This window comes from Pomacea canaliculata, linkage group LG1 (genome assembly GCF_003073045.1).
Source record: "Pomacea canaliculata isolate SZHN2017 linkage group LG1, ASM307304v1, whole genome shotgun sequence".
NCBI lineage: Eukaryota > Metazoa > Mollusca > Gastropoda > Architaenioglossa > Ampullariidae > Pomacea > Pomacea canaliculata.
Window position 1 is genome coordinate 34,167,540 of NC_037590.1, and position 27,033 is coordinate 34,194,572.

At 42.3% G+C, this 27,033-nt stretch overlaps 1 protein-coding gene across 3 annotated transcripts; it reads right to left on the reverse strand.

The window, feature by feature from the left end:
• Window positions 1–1,577: 1,577 nt before the first annotated feature.
• LOC112570909 (pro-neuregulin-4, membrane-bound isoform-like) lies at window positions 1,578–24,665 on the reverse strand. 3 transcript variants are annotated; one of them, XM_025249626.1, is made up of 7 exons: window positions 24,182–24,665; window positions 6,732–6,856; window positions 4,474–4,687; window positions 4,127–4,182; window positions 3,770–3,872; window positions 3,484–3,571; window positions 1,578–2,887 (listed from the first exon to the last, which is right to left on the reverse strand). In XM_025249626.1, exons 2-7 carry the CDS (start codon window positions 6,796–6,798, stop codon window positions 2,822–2,824), a joined length of 594 nt encoding a protein of 197 aa, XP_025105411.1. In that variant the 5' UTR covers window positions 6,799–6,856; window positions 24,182–24,665; the 3' UTR covers window positions 1,578–2,821. The 3 variants fall into 3 exon arrangements, with proteins under 3 accessions (XP_025105411.1, XP_025105419.1, XP_025105427.1); XM_025249634.1 differs by lacking the exon at window positions 24,182–24,665 and adding an exon at window positions 17,846–18,214; XM_025249642.1 differs by lacking the exon at window positions 24,182–24,665 and adding an exon at window positions 17,811–18,214.
• Window positions 24,666–27,033: the final 2,368 nt, after the last annotated feature.

Here is a 27,033-nt window from a genome sequence, read left to right on the forward strand (position 1 = left end):
ACAATGAGATGACTTGCACTAAAGCTCAAATAGGCTGGTTAGGCTTAGTAGTTTAGTAAGCCTTGTGAGACTCTTAGACATTTCCACTGGAACTGACAAAAAAAAAAAAAAAAAGAATGGAGGAGAAAGGTTTTCAACAGAACAAAAATGTCTTTTCGAGCCAAAATATATATTTTGATTGCGACGTGTTTAAAAACGATGGTCTCTCTTTACTTTGAAAATGTACTGGAAGATATACAGAAGGCTTTACAAACATAATCAATCCAATTTGATAGCATGTCACAAAATATCTCTCTCACACACACACACACACGAACACATCGCACGAAGGCAATTTCACGATTTTCAAATTTTTACCTTACCCCAAGTAAGATTTTTGTCATGTCGCGTGATTAACAGAGTTTTCTTCTTTGATGTTATCACCACTTTGATAAAATAAATATAGACATCTGCTGCATTGCCAGGATCATCGTGACTATGCAGAAATAATTACAGAAAATTACCTTCACTCTCGTGGTGTTGGGGAGATCTCAGGTAAAGAACATACAGTGCACAGCGGGACTAAGCCAAAATAAAAGTTCTAACATTTCAGCGTTATCTTTACAAGATAAAAACAGCATTCCCAGATATTTGGGGGACAGAAATAAAACATTAAGGCAGTTATCAGATTTCTCCCGAACAGACGTTGCGAAGTCATTTTGAAGTGCTAACGACAAGCTTGTGTTCGGACTAGTTCAAACGTGTATGAAAATAACTTAATTGCGTATTTAACTATTAATTACATGTCTGCCTGAGTTTAACACTTTGTGGACGCCTTCACTGGCGCTGCCTCTAATAAAAAAAAAAATAATAATTTTTAGGTGGTGAAAGCACACGAAGACTGCTGATCGTTGATCGGTTCAGACGGAAAGAAGGTAAAGTTTTTGAACGTAGAAGCGGAATGCCCCAGAAAAAACTTAATTAACAACTCTTAGGCTATTTTAATAAAATTTCAGCTTCAAAGGACAAACAAATTAATATTGTAAAATATCTACAACTCAAATAATTTATAAATTCCGTCTCAATCAAATGGGGCAGTTTATAATTTTCATTGGCTACCATGCGCAATCTCTGGGCGTACCTTATCGTAGATCAAGAAGCAGGTTACCGTCTTCTTGTTTTAAAATATTTCCCATTACATATGCCAAATAAAATATGTTGCATTTGTTCCTGTTTTCGGAGAGATCATTGCTGCAAAACAGGAACTGGCTGTAGAGTACATGCACGACTGTGCTGTACTGTTTAAAATACAAACACGACTTCGAGCAGACAAATATGTTACAAGACATCACTTCCTCTTTGAAAAGGGACTTCTGTAAATTCTCAGAACACTTTACACACTAAATCGCGCAACTCGGACACATTTAGAGGCACTTACCGTCCTGCTAGTCCCCGGTCTTGACTGTTCTCCTGGGGTCGTATTCATGAAGCAAAGATAACTTTACCCCAGGATTAGCTATGCACCTGAAGCATTGCCCACAGTTCAGAGCTATGGTTACATAGGCTTTTCCTATGGTTGTAGGTGTTAAGCAGAGAGAAACTCTGGAATAAGAAATACCTCTGGAACACAAATGCGATCCCTGGCTTGTCCTCGCTCTTCTTTGTGGACATCGCTCGTATTCAAAAGACCTTAGATGAAATGCTATACGGTACACTCAAAATCGCCCCAAAAACAAAAAAAACGTGTGTAAGTCTCAGTCTTCCTTCCATACCCACACTAACACAGTGATAATGCACATCCGCAAACAGACTCGCACAAATAACGAATACTCACCACATAATGAATATTCACAAACATTTCATAAATTTGACTCGAAAGTGCCACACTTTAACCTGACCATGGTCAACAGCTGCAGTGTACTCACATATTTTGAGATATTTTTTTTGTTTACTTTTTTGTTGTTTTGGTTGGGATGTATCACATGCACCATTCGACACTTTAAGGCTGCCACCTCTAGGCTTGTCTATGACCTCGACCCTTCGGGGGTCAACCGAGCAAAGTGCCCACCACGCTTCAGTTCAAACACTAAAAGGCTGTTCACGAGCAAAGGGACGTAACACAGTCATGTCTACGGACATTCTCCTTCTCGCCAGGAAGATTTTTTTTCCGAACTGGAATACGTAAGGAGCTTCCACGGAAAGAATATCCGGCGAATTTTCTGACGAACACTTCTCTCTTTTTCCACACAGATGATGCACATGACATAACCTCCATCTATGCACGTGAAACATACCACTGGATTGTAAAATGTCGTGATAAGAGAGATTTGTGATAAGTAGATATGTATCTGATATCGTTCGCTCCATAAACAGCTCCTGTAGTCGACGCAGCAAATCAGCACCGAAAAAAGCACATAAAATTCAAAGATTTTCCTGATGTTTCTTCAGCTTTTATCAATAATAAGATAAGGTGTGCGTGACAACACTTCCAGCAAAAAAAAAAAAAAAAGAAAAAAAAAGAAAATGAAGAACCCTGAAATTCTGTAATTTTCAAAAGAAAATGCTTTCTGTGTTTTGCCCCCGATAGACATCGCCACACTCGGGCGATGAACAGTCGTGAACTTCGGGGTTACGTGCAAGGAAAAACAACTCTTCTGGAGCGTCACATTTTTTATGATCCTGCGTGTCTGATCCACAGTTCGTAAGTGCAAAGGTTATCATATCACTTTTTCATCTATGACGTGCAGAACGCACCAATCGGAAAACACTCCGTGATTCCTCCTCTTGCTCATAGGCATTACTGCAATGCCGGGTCAAGGTCAGTTCTGGGGATAGCTTCCGGTCAGACGTTAGTCTCCGGTGACTTTTCCATGGCGCTGAGGGCGATTCTTTCAGTATCCACATGCGCCTGCAAAAACAAGCACATAAGTATATGTCACAATTGATGCCCTTTCAAAGACAGGTGCGGACACATCCGCAAAAAACAAATTATGAAATATTCGCCCTAATAGTATTAAGGACCTCTTTGCCATCATGCCAAGATTTGAGCTTTACGGATAACGTTTTAGATGGAGGAAAGAAAAGATTTTGGCTGAAAGGTGGACAGGAGACACTTTTGAAGCCTAACAAGCAGACAGAATATAAAGACAGACCAATGGGTACATGAATAGACAACAGACAAACTAGCTGACCAGCAGACACCAGTCAGGATAAATGCTTAGATACATTTCCTTAAAGTTTATTACTACACAGATTTTCAGAATTGTTCTTTTTTTGTGAATCGACTTTTTTAATATTATTATTCATCCAGTAAAATATTTGAATGCATTTCTGTAATGTTACAGTAGATGATGCTTTAGATGAGAAAAAACTGACAGTTACAGAAGTGAGAGTATCATTACTGTAGCAGCAGAAAAAGCAGAAAGAAAAAGCGGAGGCCGACGAGGACGGCAATGAAAATCGAAAGGAGACAAAGAGGACGATGAGCGTCGTGACGTCACTCACGTGTTCCTTCATGAGAGGCTGCGCGGCGTTACCGTTGAGCTGCGCGTCCCGCTCCATGCCCATGTGCTGCGCCCTCTTCCGTTGCCTCCTGCGCATGTCACGAATTATTAGTCAAGTGAGAAAGTGCACTGAGGTTTATACATCATGTACGTATTTGTAGTTGAGTGAGTGCGTGCTGTGCGCCTGTGTGTGTGCACAGATGTGAATGTAAAAGATGAAGAGAAATAGAGAAAGAGAGAAAGTGAGAAAGCCAGAGAGAAAGAGAGACGAACACTGCGTAACTGACCTTCTCTTGAGGCCACAATAAACGATGATAATAGTAAGAATAATGATAATGATGACCACGCCGGCAGCTATTCCCGCCTTCTTCACTTCTGCGGCATACAGAACTGGTGAAAGAATAAAAAAAAACTCATAATATATCCCTTAATCTGCTGGTTTTTACTTACTCCACAACTTTAAATTAGTTGAAAAAATAATTGAACATTTATAAAACTTAGAAATGAGGGAGGTTGAGGTCCAAATAAGTTTTGATCGAGAGTCCGTCTTGTTTTGTGTTGAAGTTGTTAAAGATTATCTAGACTCCATTTATTATGCATTTAAATGAGCTCTCGAGGATACTGTGTTAGGATTATATTTTTACCGAAAAAGTCTCCCGACAGCTCTTCGCAACGATCTCCTTCGTACAGCTCAGGACACCTGCAGAATAGACAGGACATAGATGTGGTTATTGTTAATTCTGTTTTTACTCACCTGCTCACTCACTCAAACAAACCGATGTGACTATGGACTGACTCACACATTCCTAAACGTTTCTTGAATGTTTGTGTCCTCTTCCCCTTAGTCAATAATCAGGCCATTGCAAATGAGGAAACAAAAATTTATAATCATTTCCTATTCATCGCTTCCATCATCATCATCGTCGTCGTCATCGTCGTCGTCGTCGTCGTCGTTGTTGTCGTCGTCATTATGCTCAACATTGGAACTCACTGGCAGAAGGCACTGCGGTTGCCACCGTCCAGGTCGAGGGCGTAGCATTCCCCATGGAGGCAGGCCGCCCGCTTCACCTCCTCCTCCGTGCATTTCTGCTGATGTCGCGCCACTGGTGTGACTGGCGTGACGGGGGTCGTCGTCTGTCGGGTCGGCGTTGTCGGCGTCGTGTCTGGCCGTGGCTGCGTTCTCGCCGGTGTGCGCCCGCATGCGTCTGACGAGATGAAAAGTGCGACTGTTATCTTTGAATGTAAGCTGAAGTATGCACTTTACACAGAGACAATTAGAAGAGAACTGTCAGTGTCTGAAGAACTCCTATCAAGGGTGTACCCCGAGGGGTTGGGAAGGGAAATGGACTTTCCTGTTAGCAAAAGAGGATTCGAATGGGAGGCAGGAGGGAGCGTCAAGGGGTGGAATGTGAAGCCTCTCAGCGCTGTGCTGTCAGTAAATCTTGTGAGAAGCGAGAATCAAACCTCGACCTCTTGGAGATCCGGAAGCAGTCAACCTTGATGAATTAAGGTCAAGTTTCACTCTTGAGGGCTCGGTGAGGTGCGGTGCTTGTCAAAACGAACACACACCAAGTCAGCAAGAGACTGTTGGTAGCAGACAGCCACCAGACAAACATATAGAGGTTTAATATAGTACTAATTTCTTTTATTTTAGGAAAACCCTTATCTTGTTAATTTCCATTTCTTTATTGCTTATTCCTAACCTGGTAATATGAAGCGTGAAGAACATGGCTACATGCTGTGATTCGGAACTAAACAAACATTAACTTCTTCTCATTATTAAGTGGTGTTCTTCCCGTAGAGTAACTTTCCCCTGTAACTTGCAAGAAATTCTATCTATCCGCCATTACCCACATATCTGTAGTAGAAAAATGTTCTGCTAAAGCGTGTCTTATCAGAAGTCATTAATCAACTACAAACAAACGAAGACAAACAATCCCACACCTAAAACATCCTATAAGGCCCTAAACACAATTACAATATACTCTAAGGCAGTGAACACAATTATAAAACACGGAATTTGCAGGTACTTCAAGCAACAGTTTCAAACGATTCTTAAAAAAAAAAAAAAAAAAAAAAAAAGCCTCAATAAACTACAAGGTTTCTGCACTTCAAAGAAAGTAAATATTGCCCTTAACATTCCCCCAGTGAGTGTGGATGGAGTGCATCAAACACTTACCCAAATAAAATAAACAAACACCAGGGCCCTGCAATAACAAAAGCCTGCAACTCTCAGCACACACTAGCGCAGGAAATCTTATTTATCTATCGACTGTGCATTAATGAATCCTACTTTCCAAGAATTCGAGTTTACAAATCTGACTTCACAAAGAGCTGGGTCGTCGTCAAGGAAGGCGGTCAAACACCTTCTAGAAGTCTTGTGTCCTTCTTCGTCCATAACCTAACAAAACCGAGACCTCAGCATTTCCTGCTCCTTCGTTCCTTTCCTCTTTTTCTACCTTTATTTCTACTTTTCTTTTCCTTCAATCGTCTTTCTATCCTTCACGAGGAGTGTCTGCATACTGAAAGCTTCCTCGAAGCAAAGCAGCAGAAACGCAATGCAAGGAAGACAACTCGCAATACGGACGGCTTAACAAAACTATAAGAGTATTGTCCCTTGAAGCAATTTCCGTTCTTCGTGGACTATCAGAAATAAACACTATATTTTTCTCCCTGCTTACTTCAAACTTTTTTCTTTTTATATATGATTAGAAAAAATGCTGATATTATACTTTACTGGGACATTTGTCCACCATTACTTAACAACTGAGGTTACTGGAGTGCATGAGGGTGTTTGAGTAGTGAGTAAACAAGGGAATTTTGGCGTGAGTACGTCTCTGTGCCTGTATTTCTATAGTTGTGTGTGCATGTGTATGTCTATGTTTTTATACATTTATGAATGGATAAATGTCTAAGTCTACGTGTATGTGTAGGTATTTGCATTACAGATGGTCAGACTGCGCAGATGCCAATGTACAAGGCAGTTGGGAAAAAGAGACAGCACCATCACAAAGTGAACAAGTTCGCTGTTCAAGGGGTATTCTCAAACGGCTTCTTAAATCAGAAAGGAGTGTGAGAAAGGTTTCCGGAAATTCTAGGGAAGTGCAAATGAAGTATAAAGTGCGCAGCGAAATAGAAGATGCTATGTTGTGCACATATGGAAGAGATCGGGAAAGAATGAAAGAGAACATTATGCACAGGTACAAAATAAATGGAATCAATCAGCCAAACATCAGTTTTTACACTTACCCACAAAATTGTGGAGCACGGGCCCAACAATGGCGGACAGCAAGATGTGGTACAGCGAGTAATACATACTGACTGTGACGTCACCGCATGCCTACTCCACTCCTCAATGGTCGCTTTACATCGTGCTGTCAACAGAGTAAAAGAAAAAACAACGGTTCATGTTCAATCAGATCAATCAATCAATCAATCAATCAACGAAAGGATACTTTAAACTGAAAAAACAAAAGAAGAGGATAAGCCCCAAAACTTACAAACTCCTCACACCCCTCCAGTCAACACACAGACTCGTGCATACACAACCACGTGGACGCGCACGCATGCTCTATTCCCCTCCCCCCGTGCACACAACCCTTCAACAGATACAAAAAAATGATCGCTGTATAAAACGCTTCACGGATGAACAGAAAGAGAAGATAATCGTAGTCTAAATGAGTTTTGCAGACGCACTCAATGTCTTCTTAGTAAGCTCTTTACAAACAGGATCAGTTGCACAAAATTAATGCAGAGATATTCAGTCCGAACATGACCATGCTTCTTAGGAAACTATATGAACCTCTATTATAAGGCCACCTAAAAGCTTTTTCTATATACATACCTTCTTGACTTTCTCAGACTGCATCCTTCCCTAACCTCACGAGTTTTAGATGAATTTAGCTGACGCAGCTTATTAAAATATTATAATTGTTAAGATATAATCATAATAATTTTGTAACCAGCTTACAACAATTACGACAATTCCCCTTATTCCACTGTAGGAGTTTTTTTCAGCATCTTTATAGTCATCCTAGATTTCCCTTTGGTCGAGTAGATTGACAATTCCAATAGGAAAAAGACTGACCTGATCTTCCAAATTTAGGTCCCACTGCGACATTCCCTCATTTCCATCGGCAAAATTTTGCCTTTTGCCTATTATTTTTGTATCTTTTAGAGATCACAATCGAATAATAAAGGAAAGGATCTTCAGGAAATCTTCAGTATCTTTAAATCATCCTGGTCTTCTTCCCATTTGCTAGAGGCTGTGCGTACAGTCTGCGCATGCGAGACCCAGAGGCAGGGAGGGAAGTCAAAGTGATATGGACGTCATCCAGTCATAATCTTGTTTACGATCTATAAGCCAATCACATGCCACTTGCTGCTGTTACATTCTTGACATCCTTTCTAGCCATGCATTTGAAGCGAGAAAAACTGCCCAGGACCCAGTCGCTAGCGGTCGCCAAAAGCTGGAGATTCTTGCCGAGTTTACGACCGAAAAGCTCCCTCCAGCCAGTCCATTGTGCAAACAACTGAAAACATATCTCGATGTCTCAGAAGATGGTCCTGTAGACACTGAAATTGTTCGCTTGCAGCAGTAGTCCAGTTAATGTTGGCATGAAACCAAAGTTTATCTTGGAACCAGACGTTTCGTTTCTCGTTCGGCGAGTAATCACAGAAGACAGGCGTGTGTCTTGTCTCAGTATCACACACCCTCCTTCTGGTGTACAGTCCCCGTGTAACAAACATGAGAAAGGCTTTCGTCTGATTGTCATAAAGCAGAACGATAGGAAGTAGGCCAGATAACTCGCTCTTGGAAAAACCTGTTACGCAGGAAACGACACCCTGCTGCTTTAGACAAGTGACAGGTATTTTACCTGGCAAACAACAACGGACACGAACACACCAAGTAATAAAGGTTCGACAAAAAAAAAAATTAAAAAAAAGGAGAAGAAAAAAGAGAGACAGAGAGAAAGGTGGGTAACAGAACGAAATTAGAAAGAAAGAAAATATAGCACACATATTGTTTTGACTGTGGGTAGAGTTTGGGTGATCTAACCATAACTTCGCTTATCATTCTGAGAATTGTCAGCTGCAAAACGTGCCTATTGCATCTCTTGTCGTTGCCTCTATAGACTCTAAGGGAAACATATCACAAGAAGAACTTCAGGTGCATACAGTTAGGCCTCCTATCCACCTGCGCGGCAGGTGGGGACACTATGTGTCACATTGGCTCGAGACGAGATCCGACCCAGGATCCTATGACCATCTCTGCAATCATCCAAATGCGCCATAGAGAGGCTCACAAGGGGGATAATTAATTTGTGTGACACGGTACCTAAAGTCCGTACATGCAAAAAAAAAAGTCGAAGCATCTGCATTCTGTTACCAGCATGTGGCAAAGTATGGCACCTTACAAAATCTTCCCTCATAAAATAGTTTCCAGACTGTCTTGGACATATCAGGTACGTGCCAGCCACGTGAATCGTTGCCACGTTATCTATGGTGCAAAGGTGCGCACCTCTTCTCCAGTTACCTCCATTTTAATCTCAAGAACAAACCGGAAAGACCACAAGAGCAGCACTGGCTTTGGCATAAAGAGTATTCCTTGCTGGCACCAACGCGGGGTGACGACTGCTCAGCACTGCGTTTGGCCCATTGTTCCTGACAAGACACTTCCTGCGCTCCGTGCTGGCGCCGTTTCCGCCAAGATGTAATCATTTCGCAGCTAAAAGTGTCCCGACAGTTTTTAAATTATAGACAAGCAGCGGACAGAGGCATCCATGTGCGCCAACCGATGTTAACAGTTTATGAAATGACTGTAGAGAGACAGCAGCCACCCTCTGCAGGAGAAATGCGTGAAATATATTTTTGAAGAGAAGTCGAGGGCCGATGTCTTGGGCAATTTTCTGGAATTTGTCACGAAATGACAAGGGAAGAGATTGCTCTCAGACTGATTCCGTCAAACCTTTTGCTGACTTATGAGAACTCGTCGCATTCCATTTTTACTGAAGACTCGTTTAAGTGATGCACAAAGGTGTAGCAGGTACTCGTATTCACGTTTAGCCCTTCACCGAAACTACATATGAAGGCGACCACTCGAGTGCACGCACGCACGGCTAAAGAAAATTTGAATTTATGGAACAGACTGTTGGCTCATTTCAACGTGGCATGATAAACAAGACAGACAAAAATCATAACCGCGACATTTGTTTATAAACACAAATCAATATACTTTAAAGTATTAACATTTATGCTACCTTGAATCATGTAAGATTCTAACAACACTGAAAGCATAATAAGTGTAAGCAAACTACTCAAAAATAAATCAATAAGCATCCTGATTCCTATAGCCAAATATTAATTAGAATTTGGGCCTAAAAAGCTTCTTGCTAATATCAGCCAATAACAGACAAGCAGAAAGATGAGGCATATTGAACGTGTGTTGAGAAATAATCTTCTCTGCCAGGTCCCCGTACTTCAGTCGCAAGAAAATGAAAGTTATCGAGATGAAACTAGACGGAGAGACAGAGATACAATGAGAGACAGAGTCGTCCTTTCATGGAAATGTCAGCGTGGAGATGAGGAAGAGGAAATAAGGCGTTGGATGGGTTGAGGGGGAAGAGGACAAGGAAAGTGTTACTAAACACGCCATGAAAATTCACAAAGCAGGACAAAATGATGTTGTCTTGGCCTCCGGGAAGCAGAGGACTTAACATACGGAACACATTTGTCCTTTGTTATTAAGTCTCTAATTCTTTCATCAGAAGCCACAATCATGATGATGAGTTTCCTCCTCCCTTAGTCAAGCTTTGGGATGTAGCCATAAGGCTTCTTCCTCCCAGAGCCAATGGAGGTTGTCACCTCAACGTTCTGAATCCGTTTTGCCGCCGTTCATTGAGATATAAATAGCTGGACGTGTGAACACGGAGATGAAAAGGCTTGAAAAATGTTGTTTTTTACCGGTAAGCGGCATAACCGCATCCTCCCAATAAATGAATGAAAAAATAATTAAGGTACATCAGGTGAATACGAAGCACACAAAGAGGAATTGCGAATCAAGAATATGTTGATTTTCGAAACAAACCACTGACTGTAATAACCAACAATTCGCATTGCTTGTGTTTTAGTACTACATGGAGTGAGTGAAAGAGGGGAAGAAGACAATTGCCTGGTTTGAAGGCTAGACTGAGGAAACACGATCTCTACCGCTCATACTCCTGTTGCACCCAGTCTCGGTTTTTTTAACGCTCACCACTGTTGAGCATCTGTTTTTCCAATCATCGCCCCTCATCCACAGCAGATACATTTCACTGTATCGCCAGTGCATCTTCCTAACGGCTCAGCACGAATCATGTTGAGAAACTGTTATCACATATTGAAAGTATGTAACGATAAAGCAGAGATGGCTTTGTTGAACAGTATTCTTGAAAGGACAAGAAGCGCTGTTTCTTCATACATACCAGCTTCATCCTCAGTGGCTTAGTTTGCAGGGTTTTTTTACTACAGTCAGGAAGATCAGTATCCTGGGAGGATGGTGATTTTACGATGCATTTAGTGCCTGCACTCAGCCACAAGTCCTAAGAGAATATATTCATGACACACCCTTCGTGAACCTCTGTACAGATGCATCCTTTGTGAGCCACCATTGCTGTGTCCTTTGAAAGATTGACATAGAAGTTTTCATTTGTACAGCTGATGTAACCACAAGTACATGAAGTATTTCAAGAAATAGATGTGTACACTGTCGAATTGATTTTCTTCCTTGCTTTGCTCCACAGTTTATAACAGCTTTTATACCAAAACAAATACTGTTTAATGTAGATGTTGCGCTAGGAAATCGAAAACACTTGCAAGCTAGGAACGGGGAGAGGAAGGGACCCGGCAGTTAAATATAATCTTTTTAATCCAAGTCCCTCCGGTCCAGGCCAATCCTCTTCAAAAGTGACCACCGGTGCTCCTGAGACTAGACCTTTGCAACGCTCTGCAAGGAACCTTTCTGGGGACTCTTGTGGGATGAAACGAAATCTGCCATGAAATATTAATCATTCCATTACAAACGAAAGACCAGAGCTGTTATGTCTTATGGATGGAGCCATTATCTAATGAAATGTGGCGTACTTGAAACTTTGCCGGGGAGCCTGCTGCCACTTATCCACTCCTCAGGTCACACATTCTTGTCTCTCAGAGATCAGTGCCACCTGGGTTTCGCTTTTTTTTTTTTTTTTTTTTTTTTGCGGTTTTCTGTTTAGTATTAGTGAGTGTGTATGTATGTGTGTGTGCGCGCACCTAACCCTACCTAATCAAACCCGTCCACAAGTGTGGTCCCTGACCTATAAGAACATCCACATCGCTAAAGCCACCAACAATGATTTACACCATGGCTTCCTTCATTTGTGTTGTCATCTTTTTCGTTGAATCTTTTTGCCGTTGGACGGCGGAAAGGTCAGAGTCTAGAGCGTTTGGTGGTGTGCCAGGTCACCAAACTCCACCACCACCACCACCAACACCACCACCACCACCACCACGCATGCGCACTCAAAGCTCTCGTAGGGTATAATCAGGGAGCGATACCGAAATGAAGAGACGCCGCGTCGCTAAACCTTATCTCCATTCTTTCACGCGAACAACTCGCGAGGGCCACAATTTCCGTAAACACCTTAACTACTTTACCAGACCTAATATTGAAGCCTTCGTAATCTGCCGCTTGGCATGTCGCGGGGATCAATGCTCTGTCCTCAAGTCCATGCTGCAGTAATTGATAAACGATGACATTCGCGCTCCCTCCCCTAACTTCCTCAACACCCAACACTTCATTTTCACCGAGAAAAAAAATCTGTGCCCGCAGCTAGTCACACAAGCGACTCTTTGATTCTGGTTTAGAAAATAGTATTGATCATCAGATACATGAAAGTATGGTGGTGCTGATTTTTTCTTTATTTTATTCTTTTATTTAGTTTATTTACTTGACAGACATATTCTGATGCTCACGATTAATAGTAACGGTTGTCCTGTTCTTTGTCAGCATCTTCTGTACAGCCAGACGTTTCTTCAACTGTATATGTGATGAATGGGGAAAGCTTCTGTTTGGACAAACATCAAAGCATCCGAAATTCAACAGAGCCTGAGCAATACCCGACCTTCAGTGTGTGGACCTACCCTTCTCCGTCTTGCAGACTTGCGATGTACAGTCGCCGCCACCTCGATGTGTGGCCTTTAATTAGCGCAGGAATTTCACAATCTCTCAGTCTTCCAGACCATAATATCCACGAGCAGCCCATAAACCAAGGTCCGCTGGACCTTCTTTATCCTTCAGTTCGCGCTCCTTTTAGGACTCACAAAGGAGAGAGCTCCGTATGAAAGGGGAGGCAACCCGACGTTGACTGATAGACCTGGCAACTCGCAGGCACAAAAATACGATTTGCTCTGCCTGCATAAATACCTTAAAAACTGTCTTTGGCTAACATCTCTATCTGACAATGAATTATTAGTGTCATGAATGCTTACTAAACAATAGAAAAGAGAAAAAAAGGTAACAAGTTAAAAAAAAAAATGATCTGATTTTCTGAAACTTCAAAGATTCGCGAAGCCAGTTTTTGAACATTACGAGTTGCATTAAGAATAGTAATTTATACAACCTACAGTCTTGAATCAACAAAGTCAATGTAGAAGGCAGAAACATTCTTTGACAATCGAAGAAGGTAAATACCAATATTAATAAAACTAACCCCCCAAAAAAAAATCCACGAACCAGAAAGAAGAGAAAATTAAAGTCAGAACACATACGCGCGTGTCAATCAAAACTAAAACTAAAATAAAATAAAATTTTCGTCCTTGAACTTTCCTTCTTAATCTTTATTTCATCTGACACTACTAAATCTTACAAGGCAACAGACGTAACAACCAAAAAATTTTAATCTCTTATTTCTTATTTGAACTAAGAAACCTCTTTGCTGAGGATAAATTTGCTTGAAAACTGCATATACACACACGCATGCACGCGAAGTAGAATATTTTTCTCATTCTAGTTTCTCGCGTTCTATAAGTATTTTGGGGGAAAAAATTCGTTAAAGTACAAATGCAACATCCTTTTTAGACATCTGATGCTCAATGAGGGCTTGAAGTCAGACTGTGCCCTCCAAACCCAGGTCACGTGATCTTATTTCTGTTTTAACTGAAATCTCTGGCTTCACCTCCGTTGACTGCCGTCCAGGATTCCATGCTCCATTTGAGTTCACGGGCCCTGACTGATGAGCTTTTTTCTGATGAGGAGTCTGGCCTCGGTACAAAGCAGCAACACCTCAGAGCCTTCATCGCCACCCGGCTGTACTCACTTTGAAAGACATTGTTCGAAGTCTTTGCTTCACTCTCAGCATAATGTCAAACGCAGTTCTCCAAGAATGCAAAGTTTATTGCATGGTGTTATTTTTTTTCTTTTACTTCGCCACTTCAGAGCGAGCATCTTTTAGCAGCCGGGTAGTACCTCTACCCCTACCCTACCCGTGTGCGTGTTTATCTGCAAACACTCGGATGCTGCAATGTGCCGACTGTAGTCTTGTCTCATCGCTGTATAATGCAAAACCTGAACAGTTGTGGTGATTGTGGGTTTGTGAGGCAATCATGGTTTATTCCCTGAAAAAGTGTAAATAACTAAATCGCAGCTGGGACCCCTACATGACTGCCCCAAATTTATTTATTGGGATAGATAATGAAAGGATTTTCTTATAAATAAAAATGTATTTATGACTTGAGATATAGATGTTTTTTTTAGAAATATAGAAGTTCTCAGAAATATAGATGTATTTCCAAACATACATCCTGGATGTCTTTTAAGAATAAAAATGTATTTATAGGGCTAAATATGAGCAAGATGTTCTAAAGACTAATATTTTATGGGACCCGATACAGATAGTATATTCGTAACAAAAAAATATATTATATAGACAGGATGTTCTGAAAAATAAAAATGGATGACGTGTTCGCATGACTAAAAGGATATTATACCTGTGTTTGTTCTTATTTCTCTCAAACGGCCATTTCATTTAAAGTTATGCATCTTTTTGGGTATGTCCCAACAAATGTGGTAAGCTATTCAAGGAAATAATATTTGTTGGGTCATGCAGCACAGGAAAAAAATTGTTTGTGATTGTATTTCATGGACGTTAATGTGATACTTTCTAGGAACAGACAACTTTGTAGAAAGCTGCAAAGTGAACAGAAGTAGGTATTTCTCTACAAAATTCGGCAAGCATTTAAATATAATACACTTTGAATTTGTTTCCCTTTTAACAAAGTTGCAATACAGTTATAAAGCGTGTAAGGGGCAAGCATTTAAATAAGAGTGAGAAACTATGAGAGAGTATTTACATGTGAATGTCTGTAAGTAAACACGAACTGATTTAGGTCTCTGCATGCATGTGCATGTGTGTCTGTACACTGAAATGTTGCAAATTTAGTTGTATTTCTGTAAAAAAAAAATTTTTTAAGACATTTCATCCCTTTCAAATAACACTTTACAAGCAGAACTCACACAAGCTTACTGTGAAGACAACGAAATCCAGATGCAGATGAAACCTATCCTTACCGGTTCCTTCGGGTCGCCGATGTTGAACTGAGTTTGTCTTTCTCTCCTATGTGCTTGCCACGAATCCACATCCACTCTCCACTATTGTATGCATGTTCACCTGCCACGTGCCGAAATATTTGTGGGATGCGTAGGTAAACTAAGACCCCGGTTTCAGGGTAGCAGACATGACAAAGGTCTACTACTCTTCTGCCGCGAGGCCAGAGACTAGAAATATCTGAGCGACTTTAATATGTTTGGCCATTTAAAAAACTCACGAGGTCCATGAAGCTTTTTTTGTTTTTTAGAACGTTTCCCTTCCCCACTGTACCCATTCATTCCCTTATCTTCCTCATTCTGCGTCGATCGTGCCATCACACAGCCACTAGACGCAAGAGGCGGGCAAGTCATCCACGGTCACGTGACAACAGCTGTCATTCATTACTACCATGCACCGAAGAATGCAGAGGATGCGGTAAGTGATGGTGGTTAGTGGGTGGTGGAGGATGTGGGTGGGGGGGACTCTTTTCGTGAATGAACGCCGATAAGAGGAGCACACTACACGAGGTCAGACGAGAAAGGATGGAGTGCATCTGGGGTGCAAGCATTTCATCGTATGAGGAATGCACGTGCACGATGCTAAGGGGAATGCTCGACTTGCAGGCACCAGACACTCCCAGGCTGTTAGAGTGACCGCAGGAGTGATCAGATGACACAAAATAGCAACAAAAATGAACAACATTTCGTCTCCTCCAAAAGTATCAGCGGCTACTACAGACATTAAGCGTTGAAGTCGCCATGCGTGGAAGATTTGGGTTTTGTAGTTCGACCCACTCTCGACCTCTCCTGACATGGAAATCGAAATTTTTGGAAGGCCTACCAATCAAGGGTGCGGCTAACGAGACAGCTCTCGAAGTGAAGTGTCGCCTGACTTTTTTGTTGTTGTTGCTGGGAGGTGGAGTGGGACATTTTTGGAATACATGCAAGCGCGCGCACACACACACACACACTTACTTCACTCGATGCTGCTAGTTTTATAGATGCGTTTGTAAGTTTGCTTTTATTTGTTTGTGTGCATATGCGTGTGCGATTTTGCGCGCGTGGGTCCGATTCTACGTTATGTTTCTTTATCATGAAATGTTATCATCAATCTCCATCTCATAGTCTCTCTTCCCTCCCCTCATCTCTCTCACACAGACACGCACATGCACGCACGCACTCAAAGGAGTAGGTTAAGGAAGGAGTGAAAAGCTGCAAGTGAGCTGGTCAGATAGTTCATGTGCGCTATACGCGGGTCAAAAGGACATGAATACTATGTGGGTCAGGGAGGCACGAGTGTTTGCAAGATTAACTGTCGAAAAAAAACCCGAGCCTCACCAGTCAGCCAGTCAGAACCACGAGAAAAATATTCCACGTCAAAAGCAGTCAGTCGGCGAGGCGTTCACTGCCCGAGACAAGATGGAATCTGCGACCATGGCGGCCATCCAGCGACTCAGCCAATTTTCAGGACGATTACCAAAAGGAAGGGCCAGGTGAAAGCTCGACGTAGATTATGGTGAGCAGCCGCCTTTCCCTCATCACTCTTGCACTTTGAACTCCATTTCCTGCTGAATCCCTCCCATTCCACTAAGCTCATCCTCCTATCCATTAACCTCTCATTAACCCTTCCTGTCTTCATTTAAAAAAATCTTCTCTTAGTTTTGAGCGAGCCAACGATATTTTGTTGGAAAAAGAGAAAGACCCGTTGTCTTCATAACAACCGGTCAAAAGGAGAACATTCTTGTACAAGTAACAATTTATGGGATTTCAAACAGAATATTTAGTCTGTTTGTTTCCAGAACATTTCAAATATTTTTAACTGTTGTTGTCACAATGAGATTTTTTTTTGTCTCTGGTGTACGGTTACTTTTAAAAACAAGTGTCATCCTGCATCTTTGTTTGTAAGAACAATGCCAGTCCAAACTCTCAGACACGGGGATGAAGCCAAAATGTCAGGCATCCACAAATACACATTTGCTGCTGGCTCCTCCTACATCACGCGCTGACAGAAGAAAGATAATTATGTTTAAGAAGCTTGATAAAACTATTTCTTCTTAGTTCCACCCAATTAAAATATTTTGTTTGGCTTCGCTGCTATGGCATTAAAATTGAAACGTCTGCAAAAGATTCTTTTTTCTTTAAGAAAAACTCCTTCTTACTTCTCTACCTCTTACTTTCAGTTTAAAAAAAAAATTTGTTACATTATTACTTTGGACTGTTCTGATGTTAGGAGAACTGTACATCACTTGCATACGCGCTGCCATAAATCATAGACAGCTACCAAAAACGACTCAAGAAAACAGAAAAAAATTATGATGAATAACTTTACGGACTGTAAGAAAATGTGGAAAGGAAAATAAAAATAATTTTGATTCTGAAAATTATCTAAAGTATTGTCCAAGCGCCATAAAAACGAAGCTGAATATTGTTGTATTGACTTCAAATATAGTGAGAAGGCTTCAAATAATATTGTTTAAATGTTCCAAGATTTAAGCAGGAAACGATCTCTGACGAGAAAGTTATCCCCGAAAATAAGTAACTGGAAGAAATGCATCTTTTTTTCGCAGTGACGGATGTAAATGTAACCAACACTAAGGATGAAGAATATGTTACAAAAGATGAATTCTGATGGGCGAGATAATGCCTGCCTTTGCAGCGATGCTAGACAAAATATCACTTGGGTGAGACAACACGATAGGGCTACCGTGTTTTGAGACACCACTTACTGCGGGAAGGGTGGAGGGTAAGTGTGACGGTTTACCTGCCGATGATGAAAAGCAGTCGCACCTTTCTCTGCCGAGAAGGAATGCCGCAAAGCCTGGGGCCAGCAGGCTGAAGGGGAGACGTGGGCAGGTGGCGCCAATCAAGTCTGGCACAGCTCACAGATAGCGAAAACAAACATCCTGGGCTTGAAGAAGATGCGGCACATCTCCAGCATTTTTACAGAATACATGCGTTCCACATCCATGGGGGATCCACGTGTAACAGGGCTATCCCCTGTCAACTCACAACACTAATGGCAGTATTAATATCTAGCCTCGTAGACTCGTGGGTCAACAACTTGCAGAGAGGAAGACTTTGCACGGTTCAGGCCGCAGGTCGGTACGAGGCGGAAGTGACGTCAGTCCAGTCGCCGCGCGCTGCTATCTCAGGATCGTAATACAGACCACGTGATTGCACTAAGCTTGAGGATGAAATGTTTTAAGGGGTACCTTACAGACGCCGAGCATCTAGGTTTTCTAGGACAAACTGCACATGGTTTAACGTGTCTAACACATCAAATGGAGGCTGAAACTCCATCCTCCTTCTACCGGTTTGTCTTCCTGGAGAAAAAAAAATGATGCAAGCCTCTGATGCTGGGTAGACTTGCCTGATCGAGTGAAGCTCGAATCCGTAACTTTTTGTTTCGAAATTTTGTGCTAGTGACATTATCACGGAGCTTCCTTGTACTTTAAGTGAATCTTAAACTATTACGCAAGAGTTAGGAATATGTAGATTAAGTGAAATTGAAATGAAGTAATGAAATAATTGATTAAATTAAGTAATTGAATAAAGCACATTAAGATTGGTGAATAAAACAGGAACTGCCTGCAACAGCACTTAGACTCTTCGTGTGAGTCATGGTCATGCATGATTTATTATCTCTAGCACGCGTGTGGAGATTTACATGCGATTTCTAAGAGGTCTATATGTATTGACAGAGAGAGAGAAAGAGAGAGAAAGAGAAAGAGAAATATAGAGAGAACACGTGATCATATATATATACCTAAATTTTTCTCACACACTTACCGATTTTACTCACTTATTCTGTAGTTCAAAAGCAAACAAATAATGTTTATATTTCTTGACTAAAAATACCAGTACGTTTGAGCACGCACACACTCACGCGCGAGGGATGCTGCCAAGCTTCTGGAGATGAAAAGCAGAGAAGAAAACCGAGCGAGAGCCTCTAATCAACATGCTTGTCATTCAGTACAAGCTCCTTCGACAGGGGCTGAAAGCTCGGCAGAGAAGAGAGAGAGAGAAGAAAAAACTCTTAGCGCTCCGCGGCGTGGGTAGTCGGTTGTCTTCTAATCGACTCTTTCACGCTAAAAGATTCCAAATAAACAGCAAACCTGAGGAGAAAAACATGCGAAGACAAGCTGAGGGACTCCCGGTGCCAGCACAGACGTAGAAAGCATCTTCAGGCTGTGACAGCCTCTCTTTGATCGCTGGCAGCTCAGGTAAAAATCTAGGACTTCTTTCTCCCGCCGCCGTAATCTTGTCTGCCACCTTAGAATAAGCCTTCTTTTCTTTCTTTCTTTTTAGGTGACGAGAGGAGCGAAAAAATCCTAACAAGACATCTCTAAAATCGAATAAGGAAGAATTTAATTAAGTAAGGCGTCAAGTTTACGTGACAGAAGGAGGCAGGGCTGGCAAGGACGTGAGCTCATGAGAACAAGGCCATCAGGTATACTGAGACATCTGGATTAACAGTAATCCTTAACAGGCGAATTGTTATCGTCTTTATTTTAAGGGTAAAAGTTCAATGAAAACCACTCCCAAACTCCACTTGAGAACGTGTTGTTGTTTTGTGTGATAAATAATATGTTGTTCGTGTAAGCATTCTTTTACCAACGGTTGGTTTGGTAGGAAAGTCCTTCACCCTAAATGTAATTTCCCACTATGAGGTAGGGGAAGAAAGGAAATCAGAGAAAATGTAAATAAGTGTAAATAAAAATACAATAAAAGTGTCAAAAGGTGTAAATAGGAAAGGTGCCGAAGAAAATCTACAGATAGAAGCCACACAAAGAACGAAAGACATGGAATCAAAAAGAAGTCGTCCATGAATTCGACACACGATAGTCTTGATGTATGATTAGAGTGATTACCCTTGCTGTTGGCCAGGTGTTTACAAGGAAAGGTGGTGAAAAACAAGCAGGTGAAGCCGTTTCAGATTTTGCCTTTCAGTAGTCAAGGTCTAGCAGGTGCACACGTCTGCCATCAGGATGCGAGTAATGTGGAACAGTCGGTAGGTCTTATAGCAGACGAGGCTGTTGGGCGAATTACTTGCACTTAGATGCTTTCATTATCAGCTGCAGATAAGAGATTTACATCGTCTCTCAGACCAACTCTGGAGCTCGTGCAAGATGTCTGATGCTCTTCAAACCACGACGGAAGCCAATGTGCTTTTTATAACTCGTCTGCAGATACATTAATAACATCCATTGCTCTGCATGTGCACTGATTTAAAAAAAAAAAAAAAAAAAGAGCATGGGTGCAGAGGAAAATCTTATCAAATACCTTTGAAGTTTCAAAGCAGAAGCTATGTGATTGGATGAAACTATATTTATATATCTATGAAATCTCATTAACTCGCCTTTGATTTATCTTGACTGAGGAAGAAATGACGAAAAAAAAACATTCGTTATCTTCACGGTTTTTGAGATTTTCGGTTCTAATCGTATTTTCTACTTTCATAACCTTAATACCAGTTCTTTGGCCATCAATGTGTTGTTAGCTGAGCGTGTGAGTGGTTATAGACGTCTATCACGTAGTCACAATCACGTTATGTACGCATAGCCATGTCACGTAGTCATAGCCAGGTTCCATGTAGACACATCCGCACCACGTAGTTGCAGTCACGTCATGCAATCAGACCTCATCACGTAGGTCTAGCAATGTCACGTTGTCACGGCCATCTGACGTAGTCACGTAAATCTGCGCGCATGTACAGACATGTACAGTTCGATGGAAAGAAAATGAGCCTAGAAAACCTAAGATGAGAGTAAGCCTACCGCCTGTCATCTCCAGTTTTTTGTTTGTTTTTTTTTTTCGCCTGCAACGCCCTCTGTACACACAGCTCCCTGCGAGTATTGGCGCCCACGGTAAGTAAGCTCGGATAGCAACTCACTCGCATGGCGACTGAACTATCAGCTGCTCATCTGTCAACTGGCGCGCGCGGTTTCCCTAGAGACGTGCGGTGACTGATGGGTACCTACAGGGTAGGAGGCAAGAGTCAACGGCCGTGATCCCTCTTAACAGATCACGCGGCAGATCTCGCTCCTGTCATGTGATATGTCTGCTGAGGTGACTAAGAGTGATCCCTCTTGACTAGGTGTACACAAACCCTTAGCCGCTCACACTCACAACACTGGAAGACAAAAAGAAAAAAAGAAGAAAAAAATAAATAAAATAAGAGAGAAGAAGAAAGGAAGGCGGCGTGGTAGGTCGATCAGGGGGAGATAAGGCATGTTTTGTTATTTACCTTTACAACAAGTGAAACACACAGCTACGCCGATCTTTCAATACTAAGACTGCTCCACTCACCCACTCCAAGAAAGAAAAAAGATACACAGACCCTTTACCTCTAAATACAGCCGACGTAGATCTTTTAACATAGATTGAGATGCCATGTTGTCGTCAGCACAAATCCATGACGTCATCACACAAGTCAGTTAAAGATAAAAGTAGTCACATGATCCAACGGTCATTGTGGAGTGATATGTAGACCTTATAATTCGAAACCAGATTTCTGTGTGATTATGCTTGGAGCCTATTTCCGATCCCTCACTGTCTTACTTTCCATCCTTCTCTTGTAGAGTCAGGGATCCATTCCACAAGCTCGGTCACCTAGAAAAGAAGGCTGCGTCACACGGATACCGAACTGCCTAGTGTGTGGATCTTCCGGTTCGTGGGCAGTTGCTAGAAACAATTGCCTTTCCACTTCCCCTACACAATGACAGCAGTCTGGATCATTTCACATCAGAGATACAGCAGGGTTTTTTTTAAAACAATGCTGGACTGAATGAAATCATCTCTTTGTCCATACATAAAAGTGCCTCTAGGGGTCCTAGCTGCTGTGTTGTCAAATTTACGGGCGTTCTTATTTCGTAGGGGAAAAGGCAGATACAGAAGTTAATGCTACAAAAATTCTGATTCTTTAACCTCTTCTAGAAACGCATTAGTTGATGTGTACCTCTCTGAAAGGGGTATATCCTGAAGTCCTAAGAAAAAGAATTTTACAGCTTTATGAGAAGTGAGAGCTGCGAAGAAGATTTAGTATTAACGGATTCAGTGTACCACGTGTAGCTTGTCGTAGCATAAAAAGACATGACCAAAAAAAATCATTATGGAACAGTCTTTTGCTATGTTATGTAGAAGCTTAAAAAGGCATGGATGCTTAAGATCCCTTCAGATAGCTTATAACCAGGCCCCTTGTGTTTTACATGATGTTTCTTGATGTTCAATAACCCCTGCTGTTGGCCAGGTGTTCACAAAAAAGGTGAAAAACCAAACAGATAAACCCGTGATTGATCACATGCAGTTTGCAATGATTTTTCTTGCCTTCTTCTGTCCTATCCAATATCTTTAAATAGTTCACGTGCATTGCACGAGGCAACAAGAAAAAAATGGCCTGTCATTAGTCTATGCGATATAGTCAATCTGACTAACATCGGCTCAATCCTTTAAATTCCCAGGTTGTTTTAAAAAAAAATTGTCATAGAAAACAATCTGTATTGAAATACAATCTGTTTATTTATAGCTAGGCTTCTTTAATTAGTGACACCTGTTCCTTTTACTGCGCATGTTCAAACGACACCAGACTCATCAATGTCGGGACGAGGTTTGAGCCAGCAGTAAAGTAGATATACAGTTTCTTGGTGCTGAAAAAAGTGAATCTGCTGCTGAAAAAGGCTGAAGGATCTCTCCTGAAGTAATCAAGCCACATTGACATACATTTTACAGGTGTTAGGAAGATTTGCTGTAGAGCATGGACTTGTCACAAGCCTTGTATTGTGGTCTCATCTGAGTCTTTCTAGGACACGTGTCAACAAGTGCATCGAGATTTAGCGGTCGTCTTATCCGGCTAAACACTTCTAGTCGAGCCAAGCTCCTTGGGAGGACCTAGCAGCTCAAAGATGTCAATAAACTGTTGCTATTTTGAAGCTCAATTACCTTTGTTCATTATCCTCTGGTTTGTGTTGTCGGACAAGATAAGACGGTGTTGGACAGGGGTAGTGATACGCATACGAAAACACGATGAAAATAATTTCAGTAGCCAACTCGACCAAGAGATTCAGTGGGCATATAAATACCAGTAATGTGCATCGTGTTGTAGAAAGGAGATTACACAATTGTTTCTGTGATGCTAGCCAAAACCTGTGTTCTGCGCTTCACTCTGCTGGCAAACGCCGAGGGTAGTGGATGCCAGAGTTGAAAACATCCCCATAATTGTCAGCGTGCATACAGGGCAATCGTGCAATCTGCCTCGTAACCCAGACAACGGAAACGCGCGGACGATCCGGGGTTCCTGGAGGGTTGGGTGGAGGAGGGGGAGGCACAATGGCCAGACAGGAGGCCAGGACGAGGCTCAGGTAGAAGCGCGTCCCCTGGCGTCGATTTGACGAGCGGCGAAGCATGCGGACGAATACGCGAGTCGCATGCAAAGGTCTCGTCTGTCAGTCAAACACGTTGCCAGTATGCAATACTAGCTAATAGACTATAGTCAGAGAAACTGCGTGCGAACCCGATAGTGTGCACACTGCGTAGTTCGATACCTGTGTGACGCAGCGAACATTTTCATGCCGACCCAGATGACTCCTTCGACGGTTGGGGAAGGTAAGACAGAGACCATCACCATTTCCATCAGCACAAACGCTCCTGATAACTAAGAAAAAAAGCCAAAGCTCTTAGATGACGAATCAATTGTATGTTTTTTGTATGTCACGTGACGATGACCTTTCGTGGTGGTCGCGAACTTTCGACCTAGTTCAGCTGTACATTCCATTAGTAACTTTCTCCAGGAAACTTGACACAATTGAACGAAAGCTAGTCTATTAAAAATACAGCTATTCAGCTGAATAACTATTAGTCTTTAGAAACAGATAATTTATAGTTTTTTTTCAACTCCTCAATTATAGAGAGAACGTGATCACGAAGTTGTTGGCGTGTGCCGATCGTAAGCGCGTGCCGACAGGAGACGATGTCACGTGCTGCAGCTAAGATGCTGCGCCCAACGTCTGTACCCAGCGGGTCAATAAACACAGCACGAGCATCCAGCCACCCGCAACACAAAGCAGGCACATCGCAAGAAGTGTCACAAGTAGTTACTCACCTGCCACATCTGCTTTCCACGCCGCTTCCTAGCAACCCGGTGCCACCCGGCTCTCTCGACAAGTCTGGCACCTGGCGGCAATGGACTTCGCGTTTGGTTCACAGGTAGCGCAGGGCGTGCCTGCTACAAGTTCCTCGCGAGTGGCAGAAAGACAAGCCTCACATGTTCACAGCAACAGCCTCTGTGAATGGATGCCGGGTGGTGGAGGTGGTGGTGGGGATGGTGGAGAGTGGTGGAGGGACCCCCGGCGCTGGTTAGCCGCACGCGCTGACGAAATCTTTCCCCCACCCCATCAAACGCGCACTCGCACGCGCACACGCCGCTCTCCTCCAGCAGCAGCAGCAGCAGCAGCAGCCAAAGCGGCCTTTCCGGCCACCAGACACACTGTTTCGCTTCTCACCTGCTAATGAGTCTCCTGGCGGCATGGGGAGGTCCGGGCTGTAGTCTCGGTCTTGTCTAACGTCTCGCGTGTTATTGGTGGGAGGGGGAGGGCACAGCCTTGTATCGTAAATGTAATGTGTTGACAGGTGCACGCGTAGCCGTATGACTATGCGTATGCATGTGTGTGTTGTGTGTGTGTTTCAGTGGCTTTGACTTCTAATTATCTTGAGATATTTTAAGAAGCTGTCACAAGGCCACAATTGGGAAACTAGTTTTGTTTCAGCAAAAGCAGATAAGAACGAACAAAAAAAGAAAAAGAAAAAAAAAGGAAGAACAGAATGTTCGAGAAGGTTTAAAGATAACAATGAAAAAGACATGGTTGGCATCACTTGAGTGTATCTAGAGAGGGGATAGTTTAACTACGCAGCTGTTTCTAGTTATTGGACAGTGGCTTTGTACAACAACAACAAAACTTCTGCAGTGCAAAAGATGGTGAGGTGAGAGACGGTGTAGCAAGACCTACAGCAACCTTAAAGACAACCTGACCACATCAGTCTACTGGAGCAGCGGTTAGCAATTTCAAACTTAACGTTGGCACGTGAAACAAAATGTCCTTTTTCTCTTCTTTCATTATTCCAGAGTCCTCCGTATAACACCTTCATCACAGCCAACACTCAAGGTCCTTCCTTTGCTGTCGATGTCGTGTATGGAGGTCATAGGAAACCAAAACAATCAGGTGTGAGCGTTGGAGACATTGGAGCTAGGGTCAATATGTCAAGGCCAATACACTGGTCGAAGTATGACTTGGACTGCGTGACATCTGGAGCACTTTTCAGAACGATCTTAAGCTCTTTTCCTGTAAAGTTACACCACATTTTGCGGACTTCAAGTAGTCCTTTGATCATTTGGTTCAAGCATATCAGTTCAATGCGAAACTAGAGAAAATGATGGCTGCATGATGATGACATTGGTACCAGCAGTGGGGTGGAAAGAAGCAGGGGGCATCAGTATCAAAATTATGTAGTTTTATAAGCGGCTATCAAGAATAATGGTCTTCTAGCGATGGTGACTGTGGTGTCAAGAGTAATAGCATCAGTACGAGCAGCGGCAATAACGAAAAAGGAGCAACAGACTTTCGATAATGATGAAACGATAATAATGACGATAAAGCTATTGCTGGAATAAAATATTTGACTAAAATGTAGGTGGGCTCAAAGCACTTAACGAGCTGAATATTACGGTCAAGACGATAGAATCAGCGATGGACTCGGGTGGACTAGGTGCCTGGGTATCTGAACACTGAGGTAGTGAGTTACTCGACGTTGGGGTCAGTCCATTGCAGTCATGCATGACGTCCATGGGGCACCTTGCTCATGCAATGATTAACAAGGTAAAGGTTATTATGAAGAGGTGCGAACTCACACGCGAGGCACTGGAAATCGATTAGACAACGCAAAAATAAATAAATAAAAAATTAAAGTAGAAACCTGCTGTCACTTCAAAGCCTCGGGGGGATCTGGAAATATTTGTCTTTCTCTGTTTCTGTTTCTTTTTGCCTTTTATCCACCTCCTTTACATAAACACGCTTGCAGGGGTTGAACTCACACGGACTTTATAACGGCTGCCATGATTGCATACCCGGGGTACAATCAGCACAGTTCGGGTGCAAGCTTTATGGCGACAGTCAAAAATGTCCAACTGTGTCTCGGTTATCTCCCTCCGCAGGTCTTCACGGTGTGACTCAGTTATCTCCCGTTTTAAAATGATGTCCGCGATGAGGGCAAGGCACTTCATGAGGTGATCTCCCCGGCCAATCAACCTTCGTTGTTTTTAAAACTTCGTTATCACTGTTTACACTTTGATGTTTCTTCGAATCGTCTGTCATAAAACGTCAGCTTAAATTAGTATTAGCCTCTAATGGGACGATCGTAGTTGATTAACCCTTGTGTCAAGACACCGTCTACCAGTAAAACTTTAACAATGACTAAGAAACCTGGAACTTGGTAACAACTGGGTGCCGCCCACTTGATGTCGGTACCACCTGACAAAAGAACGGACAACTCTGACAACACATATTCAAGAGGAAATAACCTTCCAACAGCTTTTCTGCAGCCGCTGAAAACTTGAGGCTGAATTATTAATATTTTTGGCGGATGGCGGCAGAATAGTCGCATTGTTTCCCAAAACAATGTATACGTTAGAAAAGTTCTATTTTTAGGCCAATGTCGGTAAGAAAGATGGAGAAGATTTTTTTCCTTCAGTGTTTCGATCGTGCAAATGTATACAAAAGTGAACTCTAGTGACGTGTCGCACTTCCACACGTGCATTAAACATTGATTCACTCGGAGGTTTGTAGGTACGGAGGCTGGAGAAGCTCCGACAGGTTATTAGCACCCTTGTAGCAGTTGACTATCAACTATTCCGGATGACGGGTGTGAGAGACACAAAAAAGTTCAAAGAAAAGTGTGGCA

Excerpts from the sequence above, each read along its gene's own strand:
- LOC112570909 (XM_025249626.1), bottom strand. The coding sequence starts at position 6,798 with ATGTATTACTCGCTGTACCACATCTTGCTGTCCGCCATTGTTGGGCCC. Across the intron at positions 4,688-6,731 it reads CGTGCTCCACAATTTTGTGG|ACGCATGCGGGCGCACACCG; the intron begins GTAAGTGTAAAA and ends TCATCTCGTCAG. Across the intron at positions 3,873-4,126 it reads GCTGTCGGGAGACTTTTTCG|TTCTGTATGCCGCAGAAGTG; the intron begins GTAAAAATATAA and ends TTCTTTCACCAG.